The sequence below is a fragment of the Balaenoptera musculus genome, chromosome 16 (assembly GCF_009873245.2).
Source record: "Balaenoptera musculus isolate JJ_BM4_2016_0621 chromosome 16, mBalMus1.pri.v3, whole genome shotgun sequence".
Lineage (NCBI taxonomy): Eukaryota > Metazoa > Chordata > Mammalia > Artiodactyla > Balaenopteridae > Balaenoptera > Balaenoptera musculus.
In genome coordinates this window covers 50453106-50476702 of record NC_045800.1, presented here as the reverse complement: position 1 = coordinate 50476702, position 23597 = coordinate 50453106, and the positions used below count along the sequence as shown (strand labels likewise).

Below are 23597 nucleotides of genomic sequence, written 5' to 3'. Positions count from 1 at the left end.
AGCAGCTCAGGATAGACACGAAAACTACAACAGATAGACAAAAGAATTTTTAAAGTACAGGAGTCCATAGTTTAGGGTAGGGGGGAAAAGCCATAATTAAGAGCATGGTATTTAATTACTAATATACACAATAATGGTTTAATACTAGTGAAAGAAGTTTAATATATCAAGAAGACAGGGAACTGTACATTACATTTTAGAATGATCTCTATCCCTATTTTTTGTTGTTGTCTATAAAGAACCCATTCCTTGATAGCTCCAGATGACTGAGGTGTCACCATTAATCTGTAAGTATTAATGCATGGTCCTACCAGTTATTCTGAAAAAAATAATTTGATAAGAATCTTTTTCAAATGTGTTTTGAATTGAACGATATTACTGGAATGCAGGGAAAAGTTCTGCTCTGAAAAACAAATTAATCACTCAAAGACACTTTAAGATCAATATAGGATATAATTTATAATATAGCTCTTAATCATTAATACAAACTTGAAATATGTAATTTATAATATAGCTCTTAACAGTTAATACAAACTTCAAATAATTTGCCCTTAAACACTAAATACTATAATTCCATAAAATGTCAGGAGTGAAAAAAGTAGTCCAATATTTTTTAAGGCTTTCATTTATAACCGAGCAACACCAGAATTTCTGTTATCCTGTCCACAATCCTTACTTTTCCAATGAATTAAACTAAAGCCACTAAATTTTAGTAAGGAAGTTGAAAATAAACTGTTAAACAGAAAAGCCAGAGACTTTCAAATTATGAATGAAGATAGCAACTGCTTAATTTAAAATTCATTACACAAACATGAAATTAAAAAGTACAAGGGTAAGCTGTGACAAAGTGAGAGAGTGGCATGGACATATATACACTACCAAATATAAAATAGCTAGTGGGAAGCAGCCCCATAGCACAGGGAGATCAGCTCGGTGCTTTGTGACCACCTAGAGGGGTGGGATAGGGAGGGTGGGAGGGAGGGAGATGCAAGAGGGAAGAGATATGGGAATCTATGTATATGTATAACTGATGCACTTTGTTATAAAGCAGAAGCTAACACACCATTGTAAAGCAATTATACTCCAATAAAGATGTTAAAAAAAAAAAAAAAGTACAGTTCACTTACTGTGACACTCTGAGGTTTTACTACTGGTGGCCCAGGTAGTTCTTCTGAATCTGGATGGTTCCAATGCCTGGCATTATATACAGCTTTTGTAGGAGACTAGAGAAATGAGGAAAAGATCAACTGTTTCCATCTTACTTTGCATACTTATAAAATTACCTCATTTTAAAACTAAAACTAAAAATCATAAAGAGTCATTTAAATACATAAACATATATCCTAGACAGAGCAGGACAGACAATATCTGGCTTATACTCCCACCATGCTCCCATGCCGATGGCAGACATGGAGTCACAGTGCTATTCTGACACAAAATTGACAGTGTTCTGGACGATTATTACCAACCAAGAAAAGAAATTAAACCTCTTGCCAGGCTTATATTAACTTATAATTATATTAACTAATCAATATAGTTAAATTCAACCTGTTCTTTATTCCTCATACTGCTGATTCATGCCCCACATTCTTCCAACAATGAAAATCAGGCAGGTTATGACAAGGGATAAAAGTCCTTATTCATTTAAGTGAAACTGGTGAGGCCAGATGAGTGCCGTTATTCAAGTTTTCAGGTTTTATAAAGGTAAATATGGTATGTATAACACGTAATACATAACACACTGGAATCTAAAGCAGTACTATATACTAAAATACATGCAAAATGTATAAAAATTCACACCGGGTGGGATAAAGATGTAAATTGCCCCACCCCAGTTCAGATTAGTTTGCTGCCAAATCAATATACTATAAACTTAATGAAAAAAAACTTTGTTTTAACACTTTGAATTTCAGAATTGAGGATAAATAACTGTGAGCCTGCATGATCAAATCCATAGGATTAAATCTGTATAAAAGGAACAAATCCTCACTTTCAAAAGAGGACTGATTAAACAGACTGACATTTTCTCCATCCTTTACAAAAGTGATGTTAAATTATGTCCTTTAAACTTCAAATAAATAATCTCATTAGAAATTTTGTGTTTTTAAGAGTGTAATTAATTAATGATCTTCATACTTTCAGTACTACATAAAAAAATAAAGAGTACAAAAGAAACATACTTCAAGACTGGCCAAAAATCTGCATTAAAAAATTAACCATCTTCCCTTATTAGCTGCAGTGAAGTAACATAATTGGAATTAAGCATCATACAAAGTTATCTTTTTATACAAATATTATCTTCAAAATAACCATGCTGTGACAAAGACAACAGTGTAAGCTCCACAAGAACTGGTTTTTCAAAAGATAAAAGTTTAAACTGACTCATGTATTAAATTTGTCAGAAAATCTTAACAGTAAAAGGAATCTACTGTGAAACTTACATAAAGCAGAAAGTCTCATTTGTATTGTGTATATGAACGTATTATTCTTATATATCAGGTTAGCATAAAGTAATGCAGCATTAGTAATCTAAAGCAATTTAGGTACTCATGCAATGACTTGATCAGGCCCCCTAAGGCACAACCATACAGAGCAGACTGAACATAAATTTTTAAACCTAGCTCTATTCCTTACTATTTTTCTCTCAAACATTATCTATATAATCTACATGCCTGCTAACTGTTAGATCCCTCATTTAAGCAACCTCTAATCCCCAAAGCACAGCCATAAGCTCAGGAAGATAACAGACTTTTGAAAGGAATAGGTGCCTCAAGGCTTAAGCACTTTACTTATTTTTAAAAAGCACTGATTTCAGGTAACAAACAATCTTTTGGATAACAAAAAGGTTATCTGGTTCCACAGGTAACAAAATAGCACAGTCAGGTCAATGTTCTAAATTAAACAGACCCTGGAGATTGGGATTGACATATACACACTACTATATATAAAACAGATAACTAATAAGGACCTACTAGATAGCACAGGGAACTCTACTCAATACTCTGTAATGGCCTATATGGGAAGAGAATCTAAAAAAGAGTGGATATATGTATATGTATAACTGATTCACTTTGCTGTACACCTGAAACTAACACTGTAAATCAACTATACTCCAATAAAAATTTTAAAAAGATTAATACCAAAAAATATATATAAATTAAACAGACCCCCTTCCAGTTAATTGTGAGTGGCAATATATACCTAACAGTTATAAAGGAGACACAGGAACCAGATGATCCAGATAAATAGTAAGCTCTACTACTGCTTGTTACTAAACATTTTTCTCATCTGTAAAATGGGGTTAATAACAGTACCGACTGTAAAGGGTTGTTGTGAGGATTAAATGAATATATGTAAAACACATATTAGAGTGCCTGAAACAATATGTGCTATACAAGTTTTACTGCTGATAATTCAAGTTATAATAATTGTTATGTGATGATGTGCAATTCTGAGTTCAGCATCTTCATAAAAAGAATTGGAGTATATGGTCTACCCACATAACAGAGGGACTGCAATAAAAGGGATAACTGACATGAACACACTCTGTTAACAAATATTATTATTATAAAAAGTAGACTGGGATATACTGTTCTAATTCATCTCAAAAGTAATTGAATGATATGCCTGATAAATACAGAGGCAAAAATCCTCAACAAAACACTAGAAAACTAAATTCAATAGCACATTAAAAGGATCATACACCATAACCATGTAGGATGTATCCCTGGGATGTAAGGATGGTTCAACATATGAAAACCAACCAATGTGATACACTGCCTTAACAGAATGAAGGACAAAAATCACATAATCATCTCAACTGGTGCAGAAAAAGTATTTAACAAAATTCAACTCTCTTTCATGAAAAATCACTCAACAACAGGAACAAAAGGAAAGTACCACAACATAGAGGTCATATTTTAAAAGCCTGCTGCTAACATCATACTCAACAGTGAAAAACTGAAAGCTTTTCCTCTAAGATCAGGAACAAGGCAGGGATGCCGATGCTCACTGATTCTACATACTAGCAAAAGTAATTAGGCAAGAAAAAGAAAAGGCATCCAAATCAGAAAGAAAGAAGTAAAATTTTCTCTATTCACAGATATAATCTTGTATATAGAAAACCATAAAGATTCCATCAAAAAAAACCCCTGTGAGAATAAATGTATTCAATAAAGCTGTATGATACAAAACTCATTTGCATTTCTATACACCAACAAAAAACAATCAAAAGAGGAAATGAAGAAAATTCCATTCACAGTAACCTCAAAAAGAATAAAATACTTAGGAATAAACTTAACCAAGGACGCAAAAGATCTGTACACTGACAACTACAAAATGTTGAAAATAAAGGCACAAAGAAATGGAAAGACATCCTTTGTTCATGGATTAGATGACTTGATACCGTTAAAATGGTCATACTACCCAAAGTGATCTGCAAATTCAATGCAGTTCCTGTCAAAATCCCAGTAATAATTTTTACAGAAATAGACAGAATGAACCTAAACTTCATATGGAATGCCAAAGGACCCTGAATAGCCAAAACAATCTTGAGAAAGAACAAAAAACTCAAAGGCCCCACACTTGCTGATTTCAAAACATTACAAAGCTACAGTAATCAAAAGAGTAGGCTACTGACATAAAGACAAATATATAGACCAACAGTACAGAATAGAACGCCTAGGAATAAATACACATATATATGGTCAAATGATCTTCACCAATGGAGACAGTCTCTTCAATAAATGGTACTTGGAAAACTGGATATCCACATGCAAAAGAATGAAACTGGCCCCATATCTTATACCGTACACAAAAAACAACTCAAAATGTATTAAAGACTTAAAGACTTAAACATAAGACCTGAGCTAAAAACTCCTAGAAGAAAACATGGGAGAAAAAAATACATAACCCTGGTCTTGGCAATGACTTCTTGCCAAGAAGCACAAGCAACAAAAGCAAGCATAGACAGGTAGGACTACATCATAAAAAGCTTCTGCACCGCAAAGAAAACAATAAAGAGTGAAAAATGCAACCTACGGAATGGAAGAAAATATTTGCAAACCATATATCCGATAAGGGATTATTATCCAAAATATATAAGGAACTCCTACAAGTCAATAGCAAAAACAAACAAAACAAAAAACAAAACAACAACAAAAAACCCTGACTAAAAAACGGGCAAAGGACTTGAACAGAAATTTCCCCAAAGAAGAAATGGCCAATAGGTATACAAAAAGATGATCAACATCACTAATCATAAGAGAAATGCAAATCAAAATCACAATGAAATACCACCTCGCACCCATTAGGATGGCCACTAGCAAAAGAACAGAAAATAACAAGTGTTGGCAAGGATGCAGAGAAATTGGAACCCTCATGCAGTGTTGGTGTGAATTTAAATAATGAAGCCATTATGGAAAACAGTATGAAGGTTCCTCAAAGAATTAAAAGTAGAACTACCACATGATCCTGCAATCCCACTTTCAGGTATTTATTCAAAAGAATTAAGAGCAGGATCTCAAAAAAATATTTGCACTCCCATGTTCAATGCAGTATTTTTCACAACAGCCAAGAGGTAGAAACAACCTAACCATCCATCAACAGATGAATAAAGAAAATGTTACATATCCATACAACAGAATATTATTCAGCCATAAAAGAGAAGGAAATCCTATCATATGCTACAACATGAACCTTCAGGATGTTACCCTAAATGAAATAAGCCAGTCACAGAAAGACTTTAAAACTGCATGATTCCACTTAGGAGATATCTAGTCAAACTCATAAAAACAGAAATGGTGGTTGCCAGGGGCTGGAGGGAGACTGAAGTAAGAAGTTACTATTCAGTGGGTATAGAGTTTCAGTCATGCAAGATGAAAAAATTCTAGAGATCTGTGGTACAATACTGTGCTTACAGTTAACAATACTGTACACTTAAAATGTTCCTAAGAGGGTAGACATCATGTTGTGTTTTCTACCACAATAAAAAAAAAAAAACTTTGAAAAGGCTTTGAAGCTTAAAAGTATACAGAATAACTGCATAAGTTATATTCAAACGATACATTCAGTGAACATTTTGTTTACTCTGTTGAACTAGGCAGCTTAGTAAATACTATTAAAAGTTTTGACAAGGTTTTGCCATTTTAATGCTAATGATTAATCTAAAAGAAAGTGAATCCAATGAGAACTGTTCCTCGACTATTCATTATTTCAAAGTTTTACAAGGTTAATATAGAGTTTACTATCGGCAGCAGGAGGAGATGAAGATACACCCTACTATCTAAAAATTAAAATAAAAAATAACATCTGGATGTGGCTAATACACACACACGGGGCGGGGGGGTGGCAGAGGTTAAGTTATGACAACACTGACCAACTCTGAGCTCTTCACATCATTCCAAATAGTATAACAATTCCACATGCACCTAAGTGAATTGTATATGGAAACCATACAACACTACTATGTCACATAATAATGTCACTCAGTGAAAGTGACTGTGTACAGTATCTGCAAATATACCAGATAGCAATCAACTTTTCATGGAAAATGAAAATCACTCCTATCATTTAGCAACCTAGCTAAGTTTTAACTGGGTCATTCTGATTACACCACCAGGCTTATCTTTAATTCTTGTTAATTTTTTTCTGGTTTAAAAAGCAGATGCACCGGGCTTCCCTAGTGGCGCAGTGGTTGAGAATCTGCCTGCCAATGCAGGGGACACAGGTTCGAGCCCTGGTCTGGGAAGATCCCACATACCGCGGAGCAACTGGACCCGTGAGCCACAACTACTGAGCCTGCACGTCTGGAGCCTGTGCTCCGCAACAAGAGAGGCCGCGATAGTGAGAGGCCCGCGCACCGCGATGAAGAGCGGCCCCCGCTTGCCGCAACTAGAGAAAGCCCTCGTACAGAAACGAAGACCCAACACAGCCAAAAATAATAATAATAATAAATAAATAATTAAAAAAAAAAAAAAAGCAGATGCACCATATTAACCAGATTCCTTAACTTTTCTGTGTTAAAATATTTGTGGATTCTGTTTCCTCTGAAATGTAATGGGAAGAATACTTAGAACAAAATAAGCAGAAAGCTCTTAAGACTACTCTAACATTCTAAAGATTTGCAATCATTGTAGCACATTTAAGTCCTAGTAATCTTAAACATACTATTCCTTTCTTTCAGTTCTCCAGGGGCATGACAAACAAGGAGAACCTCAAATGTAACACTGTATTACAGCTAAGGAAAAAATATGCCAGTGACAGACCCTAGAGCATTTATCCATGAGAGGGAATCCAGTATCTACAAAAACAATGGATTAAAAATTGGTTTTTACAATTATAATGCCAAGGCTGTGGTTAACAGATTGGCTTGTTAAATCACAATTATAAAGCAGAGGTAAGAAGAGTTCCTTCATGAAAAGCTAAGAAGAAATTACAGTATTGTTATCCTTTATTGAGCTGGCTCTCAAAAGGGAAAAAAATTGGAATAACCGCTTTTAAGCCATATGAATTTTTTTAGCAGTACCAAACTTATTTCTGAGTTTTAAAGAGTACTATGTATACTGTGTACTAAAGGAGAACAAATATAGTAAGCCGATTAGAATTCATCCAGCCTTACCCACACAAGGATGTCATAACAGAATTGCACTCTCACCAGTAATTCAATCAGCACATTCTAAAACTAAATGAGTTCTGAAAAAGCAAAGTGCCACAACGCACCACTGTGCGTGCGTGTGTTTGTGTGCGCACACAGTACTTTAGTGGCAATTCAAAAAGGGGGAAAATTAATCTGAATTTGGCTTTTTAAATAAATTGTTAAGTTTGTTTGTTTTTTCCTAAAGATGGGCAGTAGAAGCAGAGGGAATTTGAGGAAGAAAGTTTTACAAAGATTAGGGTACCTTTTAGCTCTTTAGAACTTTCTTTTAAGCATAATCATATAATCTCAAGTTGTCTTAAAACTATGACCAAAAAAGCTTTAAAGTAAATTTTCATAATTTGTTAAATATTCAGGGCATTAAATTATTTGAGGAAAAACTGCAGCTATCCCTAAACTAAAACCAAGAATGTCTGTACTGCTAAGAACTAGACATTCAGAATATGTTAAGATAGAGCACTATGCAAAGAATATAATCCACAGGCACACAGGAGAAGTAGAGCTGAAAATCTTTCTTTTCTCCCTGATTCAATTAAGTGCTACAGATAAACCTTTCAAAGATACAGCTGCTATTTTCATGAAGAAACTGTCAATTTCTATCCACAAGAAGAACAATACACCTACTACTCAGTTGTTTTAACTTCAAAAGTACTTATACCAATATTATAAAACTTTATAAAAGCAAGCACTGCCACATCAGAATATCACCTTGAAATAGCATAACCTGAACATAAGCTCTAAAAAAGTCCAGGTAACAAAGCATAAAATCCAATACTTGGCCCTTTGTGAAAACTAACACAACTAAGCCTACAACTCAACAATTGTTAAATAAAAAGATACTAGAATGAGCCATGATGAAAAATCAGCTGAAATAAGCATCAGTTTTACAACTAAAAATATCACTAAATATAGAATGGACCAGCTGTATTAGGGAGATGATTTATCAAATTTAGAAACACGAAAAGAGAAGCTGAAAATATCTTGAGACACCTATGGGTAGATAGAGAATGTTCATTCTCCCCTTCGTTTTCCTCTTAAGAATATTTAGCTGGACACATGCTTGCCCTGATTTTCCAACATCTCTTGCTACCTGTGTGGGCACGTGACCAGGTTCTAGTCAATCAATGAACAGAAGTAGGGTACACCTTCTGGGTCCTGGCCTTCTAGGGATGGTTCTTTGCCTCCCCTTCCCATTCTTACTATTTGTACTCTTCAATACTCTACAGATGGTAGAACACCACCCACAGAGGAAGGGGTCCCTGACAATACAGCAACTTGAAAATAGTCCAGAGATAAACAGCCAAGGTCTGATACGCCACAGAAAAATAAGCTACCAATTAAAAACTAACTTGAGATTTCTTTTACAGTAGTTGAGGCAAATGCTACGACTGAAATTAGGACTAAATAATGATAGGGATGTGCTGAATATATAAGATTTTGCCAACACTGGATTTGTATATACATAACCTACACACGTATAACCTTAAAAGAAACAATTTGAAGGATATAAAGAACATTTAAGACAAGAAGGAAAAAACCAAGGAAAAATACAATCTAAAGCCAACTATTCTTAAAACAAACGTAAACATATATATTCTGAGGAATATCTGTGAACTCACATGGTACAATTTCCAAGAGTTATTACTAAATAAAAATTTAAATAGAAAGCAAAGTGCCAAAGTGCACATACAGATGCTACCTTTTATATAAGAAAGGGGGAAAATAAGAAAATTTGTGCTTATTTTTTTTTTTTAAATTAATTTATTTATTTATGGCTGTGTTGGGTCTTCGTTTCTGTGCGAGGGCTTTCTCTAGTTGCGGCAAGTGGGGGCCACTCTTCATCGCGGTGCGTGGGCCTCTCACTATCACGGTCTCTCTTGTTGCGGAGCACAGGCTCCAGACGCACAGGCTCAGCAATTGTGGCTCACAGGCCCAGTTGCTCTGCGGCATGTGGGATCTTCCCAGACCAGGGCTCGAACCCGTGTCCCCTGCATTAGCAGGCAGACTCTCAACCACTGCGCCACCAGGGAAGCCCTGTGCTTATTTTTATAAAAAGAAATACAGAAAGGATAAAGCAGGGAAGTCAGTTCCCTACCAGGGGTGAGTGATGGGCTAGAACATCACTCAATGAAGTGACCCTTCATTGAACTTACCTTTTTGTATAGTGCTGACTTTTGGAAGCATGCTAATGTTGTGCATATTCAATCAAATAAATTAAATAAATGAGAATGAAAGGGGATAAAAACCTAAAAGTGAAAGCAAACCAGAACACATAAACCTACTCATAATTCAAATGAATAGCAAATACAATGAAGGGAAGATAGAAAGAAAAGACAGGCAGACAGAACTAATCTAAATAACTTATGAACACAGTATTTGACTTTATACCTTGAGTCAGTGGCAGTGTAGGGTAGGGCAAGTGCAGGATTACAAATAAATCCTAAACACAGTAGTAGAGTTATTTATTGTAGTGGAATGGACAAAGCAATTCTCAAACTATTTTAGATGCATTATAGGTTTTAGTAAAAGTGTTGATATTGCTGGGAGTCAGGGTTAAGACAGAAGGCAAGAAAGAACCCTGTAGGGATGGACTAATATTGAAGTTAGTGTGAACACATGATTTCTAAAACAGATATGTGCATATGCAGGAATCCATATGCATATACATGAATGTTTCCTATCTCCATCTACTACTAAAAGGGCCAAGAAGTGATGACCACATCTACTGACCAGATCTTGGTCTCTAGTACCATTCCCCACTAAAGGGAATGGAGACTTCTCAGAGAATGGGCTTAATTCCAGGGCTGGAGCAGAGCAGGTACAATATGAATCTGGAAAACTGTGTTATGTCAATAAGTAAGAAAATGCCCATAGAATGATGGGGGTATGTCACAGAGATGGAAGAGCCAGACTAGCCAAATCAGGACAAATGTACCTCCAAAATAAATAATGAATTATGAACCATTAGGCAGGAATTCATGAGTCCATACTGATAAAAGAAAAACAAAACCAAACAAATAAAATAAATAAATAAACGGGGAGAACTGACTAAATGAATATTTTGCAAGCAGCACAGCAAACACTGAATCAGGAAAGCATCATCATGTATATCAAATCTAAGAGTATGAAGAACAAGGTATTTGAATAGTCTCTTCAAAGACTGCTTTTTAGTTGCATGGGGAAGAAAATAATTATACAGCAGAGGAACAGACAACCCCTTAACTGGGTGATCATAATTAACATTCTCCAGAGGTGGCACGCTGAAAAGAATACATCATCACTTACACAGTATCCCAGCCTAAAATGAATAACCTGAATACAATCATGAAGAAACTTCAGATTAAACCAAAATGAGAAGCTTTTTTTTAAAAGGGGGATCAGGGGATGTCAACGTCATGAAAGACTACAGAAATGTTCCTGGTTAAGAGACTAAAGACACAGCTAAACAGCTAAATGAATGACAGCTAAATGAAATACCTCACCCTAGACTGGATCCTGTAGCAGAGACGAGAAAATGCTACAAAGGACATTACTGTGTCAACTGACAAAACTGACACAACAGATTAGGTAAAAATACTGGACCAATGTTAAATTTACTAAAGATGATTACTGTGATGTGGACATGTAATTGATTAGGAAGTACACACTGTATTTAGGGTACAGGGCTAATTATATATATATATATATGAACTTACCCTTAAATATTCAGAAAAAATACGTATGTATGAATATATATACACACAAACACAGAGAAAGAACAAATGAAAAAGCGAATATTAAGATAATATTCGTAAGGAATGTTTGTTGTACTATTTTATTTTTGTAACTCTTCTGTAATTTTGAAATTATCTCCAAGTACAAACTATTTTTAAATTATTTCCAGATAAAAAATGTTAAAAATCTTTTAAAAGTCTCTCAGAAAACTTGTAAAATAGAAAAAGTATAAATCATCATTCTATCAGTTAATATTTTAATTTCCATGAAACAACTAAATCAAATTCAGACAACAGTAAAAGAAAGTAAGAAATCAAAGAGTAATAAAAAGATGAATTCAAGTTTAATACAGGCAATCCTACAAAATGGGAAGGGATAAAGATATTCTTCATTTATGTTCTTAAATCAAATGTTAATTAAATAGCCCATCAGTAACAAATGAAATAGCAATACTTCTTAGCTGAGGCACAGAAAAAGATGAAAACATAACCCATACCTGGCCCAAGGGTAGTAAGAGTTTTCTGTTTTTAATGTCCCCTCCTAAAAAGAAAACGGGCCACTGATAATCTTCTCTGCCCTGGCTTCTAAGAAGCTCAAAGTTGTATTTGTGGTAGGTCCCCAGGAAATCCATCAAGACAAAAAGGCTTGAATTTTGGCTTCAACTCATCTATTCCTTACTTTTTCTTAACACAGTCTCCTCATTTATTTTCAATCTGGTTCTACCAAATTTGTCTCTGTTCACTATAAGAACAGACCCAGAAACAAGGCAGATGACAGAATGAGGAGACAAAGACACTGAAAATAACTGTAACTATATTCCACATATGTAAGAAAGTAGGGAAAACAACTGAGTACGTTAAGTAGACAAGAAAGATATAAAATAGACCCAAACTAAACTTTCAGAGATGGGATTAATAGCTGATTAGACGCTGTAGAAGAACCTGAAAATGGGCAACAGAAACTATCTAAACTATCTCCAAATGAAACCAAGACTGAAAAAATTAAAAAGATGGAAAGAATGTCAGCACATACTGGGACAAGTTCACCCAGCCCAATAAATGTATGAGAAAGTAAAAATTAACTCCCTTCACAGATAGTACTTTGCCCTGAACCTCTCAAACACTGTTTCATTTAAATTTTACCCAAACTCCCCAGTTCCCCCAAAATCCTACAAAAACTTTTCTTTGGTAAGATGCCCCTTGGTTTCTCTGCTGTGCAGTATCCCTTATTGCAATAAGTCAATAAGCCTTATTCTGTCAGATTACAGGTTATACGTGTTGATCTTAGGCTGATTCAAGCAAGACAGTATAATAAGAGTCCCCAGAGGGGGACAGAGAGCCAAAAACTATTTGAAGAATATTGGCTAAAATTTTCCCAAATTTGATGTTTACCAATTTTCAAACATAAAATAGCCAAACATTTAGTACTATATGAAGATTCTTTGCTGAAAGATACTTCCAAAAATCCTAGAAATAAACATTTATGAACACCTTCTGTATCTCAGACACTAAGAATTTAAAGGTGAAAAAATATATGGTCACCATCCCCAAAAAACTCCCAATATTTTACATCTAATGTTAATTTATGGTCATCATTAGCATAAAGTCATAAGACTATCAATAAAAGAAAGTTCAGCAAAGAGTTTTCTGGATGTCAGAATCCAAATGAACTCTAAATAAAATGTACTACAAACTGGAAAACCAAATTCCAAACTATAAACAACCTAATACACACACACACACACACACACACACACACACACACACACACACACACACACTCTCTCTCTCTCTCTCTCTCTCTCTCTCTCTCTCCCTCTCCCTCTGTCAAATATTTGTTCGAGTTCCCATGCTCTTGATTAACCCATGGCTACATTTTCTCATTTCAAACTTCATTTTCTGGGAAATAAGTTATAGTGAAATATTTTGAACTTTCAAACTTTAAAGGAACCTGAACTACAGAAAATAAAAAGATTAATGGTGCTTTTATTCCTTATTAAAATCCTTCCAGAATAAAATATTACAGGAAAAAAAACACCAGAATTAGATCTCATAAAGAAAATAACTTACACTTTCCTACATCTTTATAGAATACAGATCAATGATTTAAGTACGTGGTTCAATGTTTAAGTTAAATACTATCTATATAAAAGGAAGACAGATACTCCTGCTTTGGAACAAACACAATGAGTATGAAATACTAAGACTACTCAAAAGTTTCCGTGGGGGAAAAACATTCTACCTCACTTTCTAAGACACTTACTTATCTTTCTCCTTTTTATATCCCCAGTACCTAGTACCGTGAAATGCAGGTGTTATGTAAAAACAATGACAAAGAAAAGTCAACTAAAACTGACCCTCTTCCATACCCAGGCTCAGCCAGAACACGCTCAGCTTCAACAACTCTTTGACTCACCAACCTGCTTTTTACTTTTACACTTTGGCCAGCATCCCTCATCAGCAGACTATGGCTGCTGATGGCTAGAGTCTCTCTTTTTTTTGGGCTTCACGTTTATCTATGTCTCAGGTTTCTAGTCCATGAGACTATAGTGAATCTCATACTGCTATCTCGATGACTGGATCCCAGGATGGTCAATGAATCCCCAGACACAGAACAAAGGTAACCATGGGTAAAACAATTTGACAGAAAAATAAGCTGCTTCATCAGAGTGAGTTCTAATTGCTGGAGAAGGATACTATAAAGGAATATCTGTTCTTGGGTGAGAGGTGGAACTATCTGTCCTTTAAAATCTCTTCAATTGTAAGATTGTGTTTTTAAGTTGACAACCTATATATATAAACTCATTTTATAAAACAAAAAAAAATGAGTTTACAAAACTATAAAAACTATACTTAACTTTAGAACTGCAGCTTTACACAATTCTAACTTTTGAATACAGCTAAATATATAACCATGATTTATACTGATAATCAAGTTTTAATTCAACTGCCCATAAACCCACTATCCTATGTCATATTGAATGACAGGAGGGAAGAAGAAAAAGTAGTCCAGAATGTTCCTTTGAGAGTCAAACAAAAGACAGTACCAGATGGGCCCAGCATTAAACCACAGGGAAATGATGAAAGTGAAGGTATAAATATTTGAGAACTGAAACTGAGATTGACATCATGGTTAGTTTCATCAATGACCCAGCATATAGTCTTAACGGGCAAAATAAGATGGCCAAAGCCCAAGGTAAAATATAACCCTCCAAGCACTGAAGGTTAGTTGGGATGATTATACAGATAATCCCTTAGGAAGAGAGCAAACTGGCAGCAGCTGAATGGAAAGCTAGAAATCAAACAAAAAGCAGGGCAGGCAGAAAAAATGATCTAAGTTTATCAGCACATACAGGGTTGGCCAAAAAGCTCCTTCAGTTTTTAAGTAAAAATAAAAGACATATTTTTCATTTTCCCCAACAACTTTATTGAACAACGTATTCACTGTTTTGTTCCACTACCTTCTGCCATTTTTCAGGCAATTTCATAATTCCATCTTCCCAAAACTTTTTATCTTTCTGAGCAAAGAACTGTTCCAGGTGCCTTTTACAGTCTTCCAGGGAATTGAAAATTTTTTCCATTAAGAGAATTCTGTAAAGACCAAAATAAATGGAAATCCAAAGATGCAATGTCTGGTTAATATGGCGGATGAATCAGAACTTCCCTGCCAAGCTGTAACAGTTTTTGCCTGGTCATCAAAGAAACATGTGGTCTGGTGTTATCCTGATGGAAGATTATGCGTTTTCTGTTGACTAATTCCGGATACTTTTCATCCAGTGCTGCTTTCAGCTGGTCTAACTGGGAGCAGTACTTGTTGGAATTAATTGTTTGGTTTTCCAGAAGGAGCTCATAATAGAGGACTCCCTTCCAATCCCACTGTATACACAACATCACCTTCTTTGGATGAAGACCAGCCTTTGGTGTGGCTGGTGGTGGTTCATTTCGCTTGCCTCACAATCTCTTCCATTCCACATTATTGTACAGTATTCACTTTTCATCACCCATCACAGTTTGTTTTACAAACGGAACGTTTTCGTTACAATAAGTAGAGAATCGCATGCGGAAATATGGTCAAGGAGGCTTTTTTTGCTTAACTTATGTGGAACCCAAACATCAAAGCAATTACATAACCAAGCTAGTGAAAATGATTTTCAACACTTGATTTGGATATTTTGAGTATGTCGGCTGTCTACCACGTGGTATAACGTTGATTGTTCTCAATTAATGTCTCAATTTGATCACTATCAACTTCAGCTGGTCTACCCGACCGTGGAGCATCGTCCAGCGAGAAATCTCCAGCACAAAACTTTGCAAACCACTTTTGACACATTCGATCAGTCACAGCACCTTCTCCATACACTGCACAAATCTTTTTGTGCGCTTCAGTTGCGTTTTTACCTTTCTTGAAATAATAAAGCATAATATGCCGAAAGTGTTGTTTTCTTCCATCTTCAATATTAAAATGGCTACACAAAAATTCACCAATTTTGATCTTTTTTTTAATGCACGCTGATATGACAGCTGTCACATACAATCTAACAAAATTGTTTCAGGACTTCCCTGGTGGCACAGTGGTTAAGAATCCGCCTGCCAATGCAGGGGACACGGGTTCAAGCCCTGGTCTGGGAAGATCCCACATGCCGCGGAGTAACTAAGAGTGTGCACCACAACTACTGATCCTGTGCTCTAGAGCCCGCGAGCCACAACTACTGAGCCCGCGTGCCACGACTACTGAAGCCCGTGCGCCTAGAGCCCGTGCTCCACAACAAGAGAAGCCACGACAATGAGAAGTCCGCTCACTGCAACAAAGAGTAGCCCCGCTCACCGCAACTAGAGAAAGCCTGCATGCAGCAACAAAGACCCAACGCAGCCAAAAATAAATAAAATAAACAAATTAAAAAAAAATTGTTTCAAATGAAGTTAATGACAACTAAGCACTACTAGAGCCATATTATGGAAAAAAACTGAACGTACATTTTAGCCAACCCCGTATATGGCAACTACAAATAATGGGATTCAGTGATCAGAAATAAGATGGCACTGAAAGAAAAAAAAAAACTATTAAAATTATCAAATGATCAGGACTTCCCTGGTGGCGCAGTGGTTAAGAACCCGCCTGCCAATGCAGGGGACACGGGTTCGAGCCCTGGTCCAGGAAGATCTCACATACCGCGGAGCAACTGGGCCCGTGCGCCACAACTACTGAGCCTGCACTCTAGAGCCCGCGAGCCACAACTACTGCTCCCGCGTGCACAACTACTAAAGATTGTGTGCCTAGAGCCTGTGCTCCACAACAAGTGAAGCCACCACAATGACAAACCTGCGCACCGCAACGAAGAGTAGCCCCCGCTGGCTGCAACTAGAGAAAGCCCGCGCGCAGCAACGAAGACCTGACACAGCCAAACATAAATAAATAAATAAATATTTATTTATTTTAAAAAAAATTATCAAATGATAAAACCACATACAGAAACAACAGGTACTTAAAACCAGGTATGTTTCAACCTAATCCCTCAAACTCTATCTTTACTTTTCTCCCTTGCAAGTGACAACTTTTCTGAGTAATCATTTCAAATATGTTCTTACCAGAAGTTTACTTTACCTTCCTCATCTTCTTTCTGCCACATGTGTTCACCCAGCCAGCCCTCAATTCTGTTATGAACAGAATTCTCTATATACCTGGTGAGGTGTTGGGGAAAATTCTCGCAGCCAGCAAGCTTAAAAAGTTAACGTTTTTTTGTGTTTCTTTTTTTGGCTGCACCACACGGCTTGTGAGATCTTAGTTCCCTGACCAGGGATCGAACCTGGGACCCCAGCCATGGAAGTGCAGAGCCCTAACCACTGGACCACCAGGGAATTCCCAAGTTAATGTTTTCTAACATGGGAAGATAGAGAGAGGGAAGAGGGACCTCTTGGCTGGTGGCACTAAGTGATGGCCTGTGTGGTCAGGAAATTGGCTATATACAAGAGGACTGAGCAAATACGTAAATGTATTGAGGATACTGGGAACCAGATTCCTCATTGTTGGCAAAGAGAAGTAAAATGTGCAAAGTGGGAAGGCTAGAATAAAACGTGGTGTTGAACTAGAATTGGAGGTATCAGTGTGAACTCATGGTTCTAAATATACATAGATATGAAATAAGTATGTGTCTGTGTGGTGACGGGGCGGGGGGCGAGGGAGAGAGGAAGAAAATGTATATATTCAAGTGTTTCCTTGCTCTGTTAACTCAAAGAAGGCCTAGAAGCAATGACATCCCAGAAGAAATGACCATACTTGGCGACCAAATTTTATTTTTAAATCATTCTCCACTAAAAGAAAACAGGGGTCCTTGGAGGAATGGTTGATTCTACAACTGGGAATGTGCATCATGAGCCTTGAACATCTTAGTGTGTCATTAGTAAGGAAATGCAAAATGGTGGGCCATGTTAAAAACCAGTTTGAAAAAACACGAACAGGCCAAGTCTAAGAAAATCTGAGTATTGAAATAATAATAGTACTATCATTTAAATAAATAACAGTAACAAATGACTGAATAAAACAGAAATCCATGTTCATACTGACATAAGGAAATTTACAGGGACTTCCCTGGTGGCGCAGTGGTTGAGAATCGCCTGCCAATGCAGGGGACACAGGTTCAAGCCCTGGTCCGGGAGGATCCCACATGCCGCGCAGCAACTAAGTCCGTGCGACACAACTACTGAGCCTGCGCTCTAGAGCCCGCGAGCCACAACTACTGAAGCCCACGTGCCACAACTACTGAGCCCGTGTGCCTAGAGCCTGTGCTCCGCAACAAGAGAAGCCACCGGGGTGAGAAGCCCGCGCACCGCAACGAAGAGTAGCCCCCGCTCTCCGCAACTAGAGAAAGCCCACGCGCATCAATGAAGACCCAACACAGCCAAAAATAAATTAATTAATTAAAAAAAAATTTATAAATACTTAAATGAATATATAATAATGAATATATAATGTATACACTATATAATGAATATATAAATACATATTCTTTTATATACATGGAGAGGAAAAAAATCTACCTTACCAGTAGAAGGCCAACTACTAACAACTAGAGAAGGCAGGATGTAATTAGAAAAAAAAATTCAACAACCATCATAGTAAAGATTGATTCAGGCAAAAATCAATGCTAAAACTAGTGGGTAAAAGTTTGATGAGGGGGCTTCCCTGGTGGCGCAGTGGTTGAGAATCTGCCTGCCAATGCAGGGGACACGGGTTCGAGCCCTGGTCCGGGAAGATCCCACATGCCGCGGAGCGACTAGGCCCGTGAGCCACAATTGCTGAGCCTGCACGTCTGGAGCCTGTGCTCCGCAACAAGAGGCCGCGACAGTGAGAGGCCCGCGCACCGCGATGAAGAGTGGCCCCCACTTGCCGCAACTAGAGAAAGCCCTCGCACAGAAACAAAGACCCAACACAGCCATAAATAAATAAATAAATAAATAATTAATTAAAAAAAAAAAGTTTGATGAGGAGTTGAGGAACCTGACAGACCTCAAGGGATAGTTAACATCAATAGTAATGGTACAAAGTGACATTGTGCGCCACCTGGTTATGATGCAGTAAGAACAGAGCACCTCTTCCGAGGTATTTCCACCAAATACACAAAACCTAAATCTAATCGGGAGGAAACATCAGACAAGCACAAACTGAGGGACATTCAACAAATAACTGATTTTAACTCTTCAAAGATGTCAAAGCCATGGAAAGACTAGGAAAGACACAGATGTTCCAGACTGAAGGAGGGGGGAGACTTGTGACAACTAAATACAACATGTGATTCTGGATTGGATCATGGGTTCTTTCTTTGGAAGATGCAGGGGAGGGGGCAGTAATGTGTGATTTGTTCTGCTATAAAGGCCATTAATGAGACAATTGGTAAAACTGAATGGGATCTGTGGATTAGGCTGAATTATTATATCAATGTTATTATTAGCTTCCTGGTTTTGACGGGTATACTATAGCTATAGAGTAGAGTACTCTTGTTTCCAGAAAGTAAAGACTAAGGTATTTGGGAGTAATCAGCATTAAGTCTACAACTTACTCTCAAATCATACATACACACACATACCCCCAATGAGAGGGGAGCCCATTTTGACCCCCATAGGACATTTAGTAATGTCCAAGACATTTTTGGTTGAAATGGAGGTGGATGGAGCAGGGGAAAACGGTACTAGCATCTGGTGGGTAGAGGCCAGGGATGTTGTTAAATATCCTCCAATGTACAGGGCTACCCTCCACAACAGCTTTATTCAATCCAAAACATGAGCTAAGAAAGCCTGATAGGTAAGGAGGAAAATTTGCCACTACAAGACGTGGGCCACCTCTCTACCACTCAGAAATGAGGTCATTAGTGCCTTTAATCAGAATGCAGAAGACCCAGATACTCCCACTGACCTATCAGCTACAGGAGGGTATTTCTATTATAATGGAGAAATGGAACAACTGCTGAGTACATTTCCTATGCCCACCTACCTAGTGACCCCTGCCTTTCCTTTTTCTCTGGAGATTTGGGGGATAACCTACATAAAACTCCTTGGAGAACTGAGCTTATCCTTTTTACATCAAAAACATGAATCCTGATTTCTCAAATATGAAACAAATCTATTCTTTCCACTCTGTTAATCTATAAATGCTTAAAACTTTGATCCCATTTCTTTCCTGTATTCCTTTATACTCATCAAAACTCAATAGGTTAAATTTCCACTACTTCTGTTTCTCAATGATTCTCTCCTTTTAAACAACTCTTAAGTAGTCTTTTAGCTGTCTTGAAGACAAATGGATGACCTATTTAAGAGCTAGGGATTTTATACTGCTTAACTTCTTGCTGCTCTCTTCCTGAAGGAGGCTTCTAAATTCTTTACCTAGATATTTTCATAAGGATACATAACTTCCATGGGATCTAAAGCATTTTTTATTACTTTTTACTAAAGTACTATAACACTCTGGATCAAAGTCTCATTTTTGAATCTTACTGATCCACCTAAATAGTAGTAGTATCTAAGTGAAAAAATTCTGACACAATTCCACTTAAAGAGGGTTTTGGGCAAACCTTTCAATAGGAGGTTAAAAAGGAAATTAAAATATTTACTGAAGCCTCTTTGGGGATTAGATCAGGACTATTGTTTTAAGGCAGGCTTTACCTATATTACATCTTTTAAATGAGTTCAATCTCATAGCTCTTTTGGTTTCATAAATTAATAATGATTTTCTTAATTTTCCTCTGACACTATCCATCAACAGTAAATAGGTCTTCTGCCTACCTGGTTGTATGACCTGATTTACTTTAGGTCAGAGAGATTCCTTCGTAATCGGGTCAAGTACATGTACACTGCTGCCTCCTAAGTCGTGTTAGTAGGAAAGAAATATATCCAATATTAAGTTTAAAACTAAGTTTAAAAAAATGAACATAAATAAGTACAAATGAACTCAAATACTGAATTAACATACACAAGATAAAAATTACTTCAAAACTTTTGAACACATTACTATGACTCCATCCTTAGTGAAATAATCTAAAGACAAAAAGAAATGGAAAGAAATTTTAACTTCACTTAGTGTATTTACTGTTCATAATAATATTGGTGTTATAATTTAAAAAGTAATGTGTGCTGCAGAATAAAGAAAGCTAAGTACCAAATTCTGAAATGTTAAATTTGAAATGAAACTATCAATATGACTCAGTTTATTTTTCAACGTATTTCATAGCTCTGTCCAGTGAAAGAGCCTAGAAGCAATGAACACAGCCAGCACTTAGTTCTGGGTTTCTAAGTACTAATCCCCACAAAAAGAACCAAGGATCAGGATCCTTGGATGGGTCCATGATTGAAAGCACAAGATAAGTCTGGGTCATCTTTTGTGCAGAAAGCAAAAGAAAAGCTCAAAGATGATGGGCCTATATCAAAAGGACACAAGAAATGGCTTGAAATGGTTTACTCTGGCCAAATCTATTATAAATACATTTAATAAGTAAAAATTATTGAGTCTATAGTGAAAGGAGTTCGGGGTTGGGATGGGGAGAAAGAAAACTCCCTTTTTACAAAATTCCAGTTATTAAATGTAGAAGAAATCGCAATTAGAAAACTCACCATTCTGTAACTGTCAGTGTAATAACTGATGCAGGCAAAGATCAACAATGGATGCTAAAATGATGAGGTGAAACAATAATGGGGAACAGAATATTCACGAGCTGCCAGAGTAACACCCAGAAGCTTACTAATTAAATTATAAAAGGAAAAACATACTTTTATTTTGGGGAGATCCAGTGGTCACAACCTTCAATAGGTGGTCAAACAATTTTGAGTGGAATAACCAGGTATTACATACCTTCCGATGTGAGGCAACGTACACAATATTACTTTGAGGCATTCTTGCCAAAATATGTTTAACCTCAGCCTAATCAAACATAGAGACTTACTCCCTGTGTTCTATGACACCATACTACTTTAATATAGTGGAGTAACAACTTACATCATCAGGAAACAATCAGATAAATTCTGAATGTGAAACATTCTACAAGACAGATATCCTGGGCTCTTAAAAACAAAAAATAAACAAACAAAAAAAAACAACAAAAAACTAGTGCCATGGGGAATTTTAAAAAGATGAGGGGACTGCTCAAGATTAAAGAGACATAACAAGTAAATGATTATAGTTTGGGGAGAAAAACAGCACTAAAAGACATTTTGGAGACAGCTGAGGAAAACTAAATATGGACTGGACATAGGACTATATCAAAGAATTACTAATTTTCTTAAGTATTATAATCATATAACCACAGTTAGGTATGAGATTGTCTTTTTTCTTAAGAAATGCATGCTATCTCAACAACTTACTTTCAAATACGACAGGAAAAAATGTTATATAATATATATACACACACACACACCCCCATATATGAAGAGAAGAGAAAAAGGGGAAGAGGAAGGGGACTGTGTGTGTAATTATGACGATTTGGTGGGGGGGGTGGGGATCAATCTAGATAGAGGAATATAGTTATTCATCACATTGCTTTTTTACATTTTCTGTATATTTTAACTTTTTTATAATAAAAAGTTGAGGTGGGAGAAATAAAGAATGCTTTAAAGGACTCATGAAACTCTTCCAGGGTGTCTACAAAGACAAAACCATTTTCACAATAATAATATGCTGTTTGCCTTTTTCACTTTGTTGATATTTGCAGGGATGGTGCAAAAGCAATGCTGGGTAAAGCTGTTGGTGCCTCAGCATGAATCAAGGTAGGGGCTCTGAACTGTATTTAAGTAGTCATATTCTTCACTGCTACATACTTCACAGTTAAAAAATAAAATGCCAGTTTCACATAAGAAAAAAGCCCTTGATAAAGGAGTGAAAATTACTATTAAATCATAACCCTAAGTGCACTAATGGTCTATGTGACAAAACCAGTGTGCCTAAAACACTTCTGTTGCATACAAAGTGTGGTTGTATCAAAAAAAACACTACTGGCTCAAGTTTCAAGCTGAACTAGCCACTTTTTTTCTGAACACCATTCTTTACTTGAAAGACTGACAAACTATGCTTATACAGACTTGGGTATTAGGCAGACATTTTCTCAAAAATGAACAAAGTAGGCCTGTCATTGCCAGTCGTTTTCCCTGAAGTATTTTCTTCCAATGAAAAAATTTCAACTTTTAAGCAAAAACTAAAATTCTGGAGAACTGTGAACTTGATAGCTTCCCAATACTTAAAAGACTTTTCTGATGAGTTTGGCAGTGATATTAATGATATTTTTGATACTGTATAATGAAGTGTGTCACCATTGAAAGATTTAGATAAATCAGTCTAACCAGTATTTTCCAAATGACCAATGTATAATGTTACAAAGCACGCATGTGTAAAAGATCCATTCAAAGGCAAGACAGACCAACAGATTTTAATGCAACATTATGAAAGGTTCACTGGCAGGGTTTTAGATTCCAAGCTGCAACTAATCTTTAAGAAACTCCTGGGGTAGGGACTTTCCTCGTGGTCCAGTGGGTAAGACTCTGCGCTCCCAATGCAGGGGGTGCCTGGGTTTGATCCCTGGTTGGGGAACTAGATCCCACATGCCACAACTAAGACCCGGCGCAGCCAAATAAATAAATAAATATTAAAAAAGAAAAGAAACTCCCGGGGCTTCCCTGGTGGCGCAGCAGTTAAGAATCCGCCTGCCAATGCAGGGGACACGGGTTCGAGCCCTGGTCCGGGAAGATCCCACATG

At 36.6% G+C, this 23597-nt stretch overlaps 1 protein-coding gene across 3 annotated transcripts in view; it reads right to left on the bottom strand.

Annotated features, from left to right (window-relative positions):
• The window catches only part of WAPL (WAPL cohesin release factor), a 77983-nt gene that overhangs the window by 23453 nt on the left and 30933 nt on the right, over window positions 1–23597 (bottom strand). For all 3 annotated transcript variants that reach the window (XM_036828188.1, XM_036828189.1, XM_036828190.1), the window contains one exon: window positions 1128–1223. In XM_036828188.1, coding sequence (XP_036684083.1) covers window positions 1128–1223 — 96 coding nt within the window. The remainder of the gene's footprint in view (window positions 1–1127; window positions 1224–23597) is intronic.